Below are 10344 nucleotides of genomic sequence, written 5' to 3'. Positions count from 1 at the left end.
CAAGCCAAGTCAGCAGAACCTGAAGGTCAGAGGGGAAAGTGGTCCCAAGAAGTTTGGGGGTACTGCCAGCTCACCCCGTCCTACGTGGAGAAGGAATAACAAATTAGTGTTACTTTCCTTGTTACTGGATTTCATCAAAAGCATCTCACAGCTGGCCACGGCATGAGTGGACCCGTCCTTCTCGCTGTCGACCCGACCCCAGCCCCCCAGCAGCACTTCCCTCACATTCCTGGAAGGTCCAGCCCATCTCATTCCACAACAGAAGCCCCCACCCTCTGCCTTTGTGGTTATGAGTCAGTGCCCAGTTCCCTGTTTCCTTCCTGAGTGAAAGTAGATGTGGGGAGTGAGCCTCCCAGGCTAGGAAATAAAAGCTGTGGTCCACAGGGACCTGGACAAAGCATTTGGAGACAGTGGGTGGACGTGTGTGGCCCAAGGAACTGATGGCACAGCACCCGGGCTCCCTGGGTGAGGCTGGGTGGGGACTCTGGGATCTAGGGCAGGTGGTAAGGGGACGGCCAGGTCTGGTTTCAGCTTGTCCAGGCTCTGAATTGGTTCTCTGCCCACTCAGAGGAGGAGGAGCAGATAATCAGCAGCAACAGGCTCTTCCCTCAAGCCTTTGGATCCCAACGGACCCCTGGTTTCAAGACTTTCACAGGTACAAGAGGATTAGGGGACGGGGACCAGGGGACAGATGACTACCACCAGATTCCTGGGTCCTGGGGAAGTGCAGGCTCAGGGCCTGGGCTCCTGGGTCTTGGAGAAGGTGGGGGCTGGGGCCCTGGCTCCTGGGTGCTGGAGGTGGAAGATAAGGGACAGGATGTCCCTGGGGCAGGCTGAGGGACACAGGCATGCTAGAACTGCCATCCTTTTCTCCCTCAGGGTGTCTGGGACCGGGCCAGATCCCCTTGGTGCTGCTGCTTTTCTCTTTCACACTCTTCGCTGGACTCCTGGTGGCCATCCTTGTTCAAGGTCAGGGGCAGGCCCTGAGGTCAGGGGCTCCCAGGGTTGGGGCTTTTGGCTATGAACGTAGCCTTGGGTGGGAGAGGGGGACAATCCAGGAGGGAGGTGGGGCTGAAAGCCAGAACTCAAGTCACTGTCGGTTTCCCTGGTCAGCTCTCTGGTGGCCTCTTCCATAGCCCCTCCCACCTCTGGTGCAGGGGAAGAGGGGGAGAGGGGCAGAGGGACGAGTGCTGGCTCCACCTGTCCTCCTGGTGTGGACTTCTCTGGACATCAAATTTCCTCATCTTCTCACAAGATTAACCAAGACCTTGACCCTCAGAAACAATGTTCTCGACGGTCCAGTGTAGGACATGACACAGAGTAGGTGTTTAATAATTGCAGTTTGTTTTTCCCTTGGCATAGTCTCCAACATACCCAGGCCCCAGGGGCCGGAGCACTCGAAGCAGAAGGAGACTTACCAGGAACTGACCCAGCTGAAGTCTGGCCTGGGTGAGTGGCTGGAAGCCAGGGGCCAAGGGCCTGGAAGGGTCTCCATGTGGTGTGACTCTGTTTGCATCTGAACCTTAGTTTCCTCATCTGTGAAATAGGAACACAGAATAACGAGGATGATGGCACTTGGTGTTCTCAGGGGATCAGGCATACAGTAGGCACTAAATTAAACCATTGTTCTGAGCTCTAAATCCCCTATTCCACCCAGCCAGGGAGTGATGACGGTCGGTATTTCTACATTCTCTGGGGGCTGAGAGGGAGTCATGGGAATTGGAGAGGGGAATGGTCCATATAGCAAGTGGAGTCAAGGAGGGACCTGACCCTTAAAGATTAGGGTCGGCTGGTACAGGTTTAGGGGCGTCCGGAGCTGGGTCCCAGCCCTGACTCACCTTTCCTAACAGCTCGCTTATGCCGCCGGTGTCCTTGTGAGTGGATCTTCTTCCTCGGAAACTGTTACTTCTTCTCCAGTGCCAGGAAGAACTGGCATCAGTCCGTCATTGCCTGCCAGGACATGGAGGCTCAACTCGTGGTGATCAAAAGTGCAGAGGAGCAGGTACACCTGTCCTTTCGGGGGATCTGGTTTGGTCTGGAGCATGCACCTGACCACTGGCCAACTGGGGACCAGATGATCAGAGTGGATGCTCTGGGAGAGAAGCTGCTTACTCCACTTGGAATAGTGGGGTAGGGAAGGATATGAATGAAGAGATCCCAGGCAATATGTAAGGAGATACAAACAAGATGTGAACATGTGCGAGTGTTTTGGGGGACACCTAAAATATACGTAAACCCCAGTGGTGTGCTGGCAAATGTTTAACAATTAGCTCTTTGGGAGGGCAAAAGCCCTGATTTGTATCGGTTGCCAATTTCCCTGGTGTAAATTCTCCACCATGGCTGATTTCAAGCTGATGTCATTCAATGCGGAGCAGCAAAGAGACGTGCATGAGCAGCTCTCGCAAACTGGTTCGATCTGATTCCAGAACATTAAACCCAGGCATGAATACATTAGTGTGGACATACTTAGCACACGTAAAACCCATAACCATGTCATGTTACCAAGTGTGTGTGATGAGAGACCAGTTATGCACATATGTCAGCAAGTCAGAACAGCTGTGCTCATAGGATACAGATGTGAGGGAAACTCAGACATCCTGAGTGCACGTAGGGGCTCAGGATCTGGCAAACTAGAGGCTGAAGGTCAGACTGAAGGAAGGACTTCCTGCCAAGGGATCGGGAGATGCTGAGCCTGGGAAGTGGGGGGCCGAGCTCCCTCCTGACTTCTCTCCATCCACCAGAAATTCCTGCAGCTGCGGGTTCCCAAGGATGACAGCCGTACCTGGATAGGGCTCTCAGACCTGAAACATGAGGGGACGTGGCATTGGGTGGACAACTCAACCCTGTTGAGCAGGTAAGTCTCAGGCAAAGGGGACCCTCTGTCCTGTGGGAATGAACCCTGACGTGAGCTTTACCTGGGGATCCTCCCCCACTGCCTGAGAGGGCTTAAGAGTCTGGGAATTTCACTGAGTTGGGGGAGGTGGTCTCCACATACTCCTGTCTCCATAGCATGCCAGGAGCCCCAGATTCCACCATCAGAACTGCAGGAGCAGCTTGCAGGCTGAGTGGGTGTTTTAAAATATAGTGTATGTTAGCAGACTATCTGAGATATGGTGAGGCTCACCGAGCAGATTACCATTGAAAACATAGTTTGTTACAGACACAGATTCTAAGAGAAGGAACACAGGTCATGGTGCAGGGGCGCCCCACGGGGAAGCACCAGGGTTGGTCAGGAAGAAGAGGGAGAGGAAGAACTGTGAGCAAGAGTCTTTATTGTGGTTTCAAGGGAACGAGTGGGCAAGGCAGTGTGAGGGGGCTTAGGATTGGCTCGTCTGAAAAATGTCAGTTACTCTCGGGCATAGGGGCTGCCCCTAGTTGTCTGGCCCTGGCCCTGGGATGATCAGGGCAGGATCCTGTGTGTGAGAGCCTGATAACTAAGGTGGTCGGGGGGTGTGGGCTCTGGATTGGTTGGTTTATGTTTGAAAAGCATGTCCCAGGGAGAAGGGCTTCTGCTCAAATTGTAGGGGCAGGAGGCCAAGGCGAGTTGACCCAGGCATGTCATCGGGCTGTCCAGAACAAGGCAAGCCCGTCATATGCGTGCAGGGCAGATGTGAAAGCAACAGGTTAACGGAAGCTGGAAACACAGTTAACACAGTGGGATCAGGGCTAACGGTCTGGGCGGCCTTTGCAGCTTCAGCAAGTATTGGAATGAAGGGGAACCTAACAGCCATGGGGATGAAGATTGTGCGGAATTCAAGGGCGACGGCTGGAACGACTGCGGGTGTGAAAGAAGCAATCTCTGGGTCTGCAAAAAGCCCTCAGCTTCCTGCTCTGGTGATTGAAGGCTGGTTTCTGTCCTCACCCCTGCAACCCCAACCCCTCCTCTGCTGCATCTGCTGAATTTCACCCATGTTTACGCCATGTTCACCCATGGTCCTTCTCCTGGTCTGTGCATGCTGAGATGTCTACAAAAGCTCCGAGACTCTTCTATGTCAGATTCCTCACCCTCTATGGGCTCAGCTATGTCCATCCTCTGATGCTTCGAGGTTCCCCTTGGCTCAGAGACTGTAGTTCTAGAGACCTTGGAGCTCTTAAAAAAAAAAAAAAACGACGAAGAAAAGTAAGTACAATAGGCTCAAAATGGAGTCAGTATTGCTAAGCCCCAAGTCAGCAAATCAAGACTTCCTTGCAGTTTCAGCCCCTCCCAGGAATGTGTGCTTTAACCAGGCCACCTGGAACTTCCTGGTCAGCGCTAGTGAAGTCACGTGCCTGAGAAGACTCTGCCTTCCCCTAAGGGAAGGTGACCTTCCCTGGAATCATCCACTCTTTTCAGTTCCTTGTCCCGCCCTCCTTCTGTCTATAAAAACCATGCATTTTGTCCAGCTCCTCAAAGCTCCTTGCTACTTGCCAGATGTGATGTTGCCGGATCCACGAGTCATTCAATAAAGGCAATGAAATCTGCCAATTTACTCTACTGAATTTTGTTTTTTAACAGAGCTACATAAAGGATACCATGGGGGCTCGATGGGGACTCGTGTGTTTCATTGATCTACTCTCTCTGCCTTGACAAGATCACGTGGTTGTGGTGATAACGGCAGATCCCACAGGTTAAGGGCTGGGTCCCTCAAGACTGTCCCACCCTTCAGAGACCAACTGTAAGTCCAGGTTGTCACCTGGGCTTCTGACCAACTGGCTAGAAATCAGAGGTTCCAATGACGCCCGCCGCGCTCCTTGGGTTTGAGGAATTGGCTATAGTGGGTCACAGCACTCAGGGAAACACTTTACTTACTAGATCACCAGTTTATTGTAAAAGGATAGATCGTGAACAGCGAGATGGAAGAGATATGGAGGAAAAGGTATGGGAAGGGTGTGGAGCTTCTGTGCCCTCTCTGAGCGCCGCTAGCCCCTAATCTCCAAGTAGTCACAACTTAGAAGGGGTTCAAATCCTGTCCTTTGGAGTTTCTGTGAAGGTTCATTGCACAGGCGTGATTGAGTAACTCCTTGTTATTGGTGATTGAACTAAATCTGCAGCTGCTCTGGTGCTGAGACTTCACTAGTAAGTCAGACACTTCTGTGGGTTCCTGGAAATGGCCACTTATCAAATGAAGGAAGCTTTATCCCAGATTTTGCTTATTAAGCATTTTTCTTGTGTTTATTTTTTTTTTAAATGAAAAATTAGTGTTGAATAGACATATCTCATAATTGTAACATGAAGGGAACAAAAACAAATTGTGGAAGGATATAGACCATGTGGTGCTATTTGTTTCAAGCTTGCAGATGTGCAAAACAACCCAATATATTGTCTAAATGGATACATAGTGTTGACTGGCAAAAATAACTCCAGAAAATCCACCAAAAGAGCTGTTTATTTGGGAAAAGAAAAAGAAACAAAACCCACCACTGTCGTGCAGGAATGCACACCTCCAACCCAGGGCTCCAACCAGCTGCCCAAGGAGAAATAACCCCGGTTCCAAGATGGTTATTCTATATATCTGCATAACACGCCCCCCATAGTTACCAGAAAGTCCAACAGGAAGTAAGGACCAGAGAGACAGCAAGGGGCCTAGCTGCACCCATAGTCCTCCCATTTCTATGGTGAAGCATTTTAAGATGCCAGTTCACTTTTATCAATAGTTACAGTATGTTTTAATATGATAAATACCAAGTTTGGGAGGGCAGTTGACTTGGGGGCTGAGGAGAGAAATAAGACCATGAAGGGGTACATGGGTTTCCACAATCTGTTATGATTCAGTGACTTTTTTTGCTTCGCTCCCTCTTTGATCAGGTTTTTATTCAAAATTAGCTGTCCAAAGTGATTTGACCTTTATGGAATAAAGAAATGTAAAGGTTAGGCCGCAGGCTGCCCTTCTTCTGTGGTGGGTTTCTTGTCTGCCGGCTTCTTCTCAGCCGCTGGTTTCCTGGTAGCTGCAGCCTTTTGTCCCACCAAAGGCTTCTTCTGCTTCGTAACGCCAACAGCCTTCTTCCCTTTCTTCCGTACCGCTGGCTTCTTGCCTGGAACCCCCTCCTCATCTGACTTGGCTTCTAGCACTGCTGCTGCTTTATCCACCTGGAGCTGGGGGTTCTTGGCCTGGTGAAGAATGGGTGCCGGTGCATGGTCTTTGCATGTGGGTTTAGCGGCAACCCAAATGAGTCTCAGGTTTTTCAGTGGATTCTCTTCAGGACTCTGCACTGACTCTTGTGTGGTGCTTGATGGGCTCTTTGGATCTCTGGGATTTTCAAGATTCTGCTAATGTCTGTACTGAGTGTCTTTTGCGTGGGAAGGTTGTAGTTACTCTTGAGGGAGGCAGCTTTACACCAACTGCCACACAGATCATCTAAGTTGTGGAAAGCACTTTCAGCCCAAATGCAGAAACGGCCCGCATGCCCACCAGGAGCAAGTTTCAAAGTGTTCAGTTGGCTTACATTAAGCCAAGTAATTCCAGGGATGTTTCTGAAGGCTTTGCAGTTGTCCTCATTATAGATGACACAAGGCACCCTGTTCTGGAAGCGACAATGTTTTCCCATTTTGCCCTTGAGAGCTCTCATTCCCTAAGATGCATAGACCTTTTTATTTATTTATTTTAAATTTTTATTGGGGAATATTGGGGAACAGTGCGTTTCTTCAGGGCCCATCAGCTCCAAGCAGTTGTCCCTCAATCCAGCTACGGAGGGCGCAGCTCACTGGCCCATGTGGGAATCCAACCAGCAACCCTGTTGTTCACAGATGGAGCTCCAACCAACTGAGCCACCCAGCCGCCCCTGATGGATTTTTTAAGGAGGGTGCAGCTCATAGTGGCCCATGCGGGGATCGAACTGGCAACGTTGGTGTTATCAGCACCATGCTCTAACTAACTGAACTAACTGGCCACCCCGGCATTGACCTTTTGATGTCATTCCAGGTATTAAGCTTTTTAAGGAGCAAATCAGCCTCCTTGGTCTTCCTGTAGCCTTCAACTTTACCTTCAACCACCAAAGGAAGTTCAGCAACTTCCTCAATACGATGACCTTTAGACATCACCAGCGCAGGTTAAGGCCGAGGCGGCCAAGGCAGAGCAGATGGCACATCGCTTCTGTGCTGTGATCACTGCGGTGCCAACGGCGCCAGGTTGTGGTTGGTGCAAACATGCGGCCCCCATGACACACATTGCCAACGGCACCCCAGTCAGAACGCTGAGTCCCACCGCTTCGAACGCTGGGAATTTGAGCCACAGCTCTGCCAGGACCCCACGACTCAGCACTGGTTCGATGACCTGCTAATTCACTGACAGCACAGGGCTGCCTGTTGTTTTTGTACAAGTTGGTGTGAACAAAGTTCACAATATCTGGCAGAATGGGAGCCTTGAACACAACAGGAAAAGTGACATTTTTGCCAGATGATTCCCCCTTTTCGGAATACACCAATATCAGTGAACAAGCACATGCCTGGCGGGGAGAGGAGACGCCACGCTCCCCTGAACCCCGTGGCTCCCACAGGAAAAGGCATGACTTATTTACTTTTAAGAGGACCTGACATAAGTGAAGATGCCAAACCTCGATAAAGCTGGTTGGAAGATGTGGGTTTTCATGGGCTTTTTTCCTGCCTCCCTTTTTGCATGCATAATTTTTTCCATAATAAAAGCAGCAAATCCAAAATTAACAGCAACAACCAAAGTGTAACATTCCGTTTGCACTGAGCTGGGTTCCCTGATGGGTAGTGAGCCTCCCGTCTCTGGAGAAAATAGAAGTCACGAAGTGGCCTTGGCCTTGGGGCTGAGTCCTGTGACTTTTGTCTTCTTCCCACATTAGTCCAAACCCCTTGTTCCCACTCTTCAAGTCCTTGTATGATCTGGCCCCAGCTGACACCCCAGCCCCAGACTGCTGTCTGCGAATTCCTCTCAGTTTTTCTGAAAAGTCCCATTCCCTCTCCCCTCCCACTCTTTACATGTGTTAATACCATGTTGGGAACACTCTTTCATCCACCCATCTCCTCCAGAATAATTCTACTTCTCCAGGCATCACCTCCTCCAGGAAGTCTTCCCAGATTTTCCGGGCTGAATTAGAAGTCTCCAGGAGTCCTCATAGTGCTCCATGCCTCCTAGACTCATCACATGGGTTTAACATCCCTGGTCGCCTGTTCCCCACCATTCTACGCTCCCACTGACCCCAAAAGGGTCTCCCTTCCTTTTTATGGGCCAGGGCCAGGTTAGAGGTCTGTGGCAGCCTCATGCCTGGAGCCACCCTTCTCCTTTCATTTCCCCTGAGGCAAATTCTGGGCCGGGACATGGTGCCGGCAGCCTTCTGGTGCCTCCCTAGGCTGGACAGCTCCCTCCACTCCCCAAGGTAGCTTTGGCTCTAGGGATGATGTCTGACAATTAAGTTTGCGAACTTGTTGCAACAATGTTCCTAATGTTTTTTGATATCAGAGGGATTATTCATTATGAATTGCTACTAACTGGACAAGTAGTTGACCAAGTTTACTATTTGGAAGTGCTGAAAAGCTGCGTGAAAAAGTTAGACAACTTGAACTTTTCACCAACAATTCATGGCTCTTGCATCACAACAATGCACCAGCTCACATGGCACCATCTGTGAGGAAGTTTTTAGCCAGTAAACAAATAACTGTACTGGAACACCCTCCCTGCTCACCTGATCTGGTCCCCATGACTTCTTTCTTTACCTGAAGATAAAGGAAATATTGAAAGGAAGACATTTTGATGACATTCCGGAATCGAGGGTAATACGACAACAGCTCTGATGGCCATTCCAGAAAAGATTTCCACAATTGCTTTGAATGATGGACCAGGCGCTGACTTAGGTGCATAACTTCCCAAGGGGAGTGCTTCAAAGGTGACCATAGTGATATTCAGCAATGAGGTATGTAGCACTTTTTCTAGGATGAGTTTGCGAACTTAATTGTCATACCTCCTATATACCATCTCTTCTTTTTTTGTCTATCGATGGACACTTAGGTGGCTTCCTGTTTTTGGCTACTGAGAGTAATGGTGCAATGAACATACAGGTACATATACCTTTTAGTGTCATAAAATTTGTGTTTTTTATTTCTTCAGATAAATACCCAGAAGTGGGATTGATGGGTCATATGGTTATTCTATTCTTATTTTTTTTGAAGAATCTGCATACTGTTTTTTATAGTGGCTGCACCAATTTGCAATCCCACCAACAGTGCATGAGAATTTCATTTTCTCCACAGCTTCTCCAACACTTGTTGCTTGTTGATTTACTGATGACAGTCATTCTGACAGATGTGAGGTGATAGATCATTGTGGTTTTAATTTGCATTTCTCTGATGATTAGTGACATTGAGCATGTTTTCATATGTCTATTGGCCATCTGTATGTCCTCTTTGAAGAAACGTCTATTCAGGTCCTTTGCCCATTTTTTAATCAGATTGTTTGATTTTGTGTGTGTGTGGTAAGTTGTACGAATTCTTGATACATTTTCGATATTAACACCTTTTAAATGTTTCATTGACGAATACCTTCTCCCATTCGGTAGACTGTGTTTTCGTTTTGTTCATGGTTTCCCTCTCTGGACAAAAACTCTTTAGTTTGATGAAATCCTATTTGTTTATTTTTTCTTTTGTTTCCCTTGCCATAGGAGACACATCCAACAATTTTTTACTAAGGGTGATGTCAAACAATTTACAGCCTATGTTTTCTTCTAGGACTGTTATGGTTTGGGGTCTCATATTTAAGTTTTTAATCCATTTTAGGTTTTTCTTTTTGTATATGGTGTAAGAAAGTGATCCAATTTCATTCTTTTGCATGCATCTGTCCAGTTTTCCAAACACCGTTTGTTAAACAGACTGTCTTTATCCCATTGTTTATTCTTGCCTCCTTTGTCACAGATTAATTGACTGTATAGGAGTGGGTTTATTTCTAGGTTCTCTACTCTGTCCATTGACCTACATGTCTGTTTTTTATGCCAGTACCATGCTGTTTTGATTACTATAGCTTTGTAGTACAGTTTATCAGGTAACGTGATACCTCCAACGTTGTTCATCTTACTCAAGGTTTCTTTGGCTATTCAGGTTCTTTTGTGGTTCCATATAAATTTTACAATGATTTATTCTAGCTCAGTGGAAACTGCCTTTGGTATTTTGATTGGGATTGCATTGAATCTGTAGATTGCTTTATGCAGTATGGGCATTTTAACGATGTTAATTCTTCCTACCCATGAGGACAGTATATCCTTTCATTTATTTGTATCTTCTTTGATGTCTTGTAGTTTTCCAGGTACACGTCTTTTACCTCCTTGGTTAAATATATTTCTATGTATTTTATTTTTTATGCAATTGTAAATGGATTTTTTTTCATTTCTCTTTCAGATAGTTTGTTATTGCTG

The 10344-nt window shown here is 47.9% G+C and overlaps 1 protein-coding gene and 1 pseudogene across 1 annotated transcript; one reads left to right on the top strand and one right to left on the bottom strand.

The window, feature by feature from the left end:
• Window positions 1-345: 345 nt before the first annotated feature.
• LOC117037980 (CD209 antigen-like protein 2) lies at window positions 346-4469 on the top strand. The gene is made up of 7 exons (XM_033134539.1): window positions 346-465; window positions 569-655; window positions 880-969; window positions 1363-1449; window positions 1851-2002; window positions 2742-2854; window positions 3692-4469. Exons 1-7 carry the CDS (start codon window positions 441-443, stop codon window positions 3840-3842), a joined length of 705 nt encoding a protein of 234 aa, XP_032990430.1. The 5' UTR covers window positions 346-440; the 3' UTR covers window positions 3843-4469.
• Window positions 4470-5848: 1379 nt separating this feature from the next.
• On the bottom strand, window positions 5849-9517 carry LOC117038518 (60S ribosomal protein L4-like; annotated as a pseudogene).
• Between the last annotated feature and the right edge of the window lie 827 nt (window positions 9518-10344).

Source organism: Rhinolophus ferrumequinum, chromosome 18 (assembly GCF_004115265.2).
Source record: "Rhinolophus ferrumequinum isolate MPI-CBG mRhiFer1 chromosome 18, mRhiFer1_v1.p, whole genome shotgun sequence".
NCBI lineage: Eukaryota > Metazoa > Chordata > Mammalia > Chiroptera > Rhinolophidae > Rhinolophus > Rhinolophus ferrumequinum.
Note: the sequence above shows the minus strand (reverse complement) of the source record. Positions and strands in the feature narration are given on the sequence as shown.

What these genes read in the sequence shown, in the direction of transcription:
- LOC117037980 (XM_033134539.1), top strand. Translation starts at nt 441, where the DNA reads ATGGCACAGCACCCGGGCTCCCTGG. An exon ending in TGGTTTCAAGACTTTCACAG is followed by an intron (nt 656 to 879) that starts GTACAAGAGGAT and finishes TTTCTCCCTCAG; the next exon opens with GGTGTCTGGGACCGGGCCAG. An exon ending in GGTGGCCATCCTTGTTCAAG is followed by an intron (nt 970 to 1,362) that starts GTCAGGGGCAGG and finishes CCCTTGGCATAG; the next exon opens with TCTCCAACATACCCAGGCCC.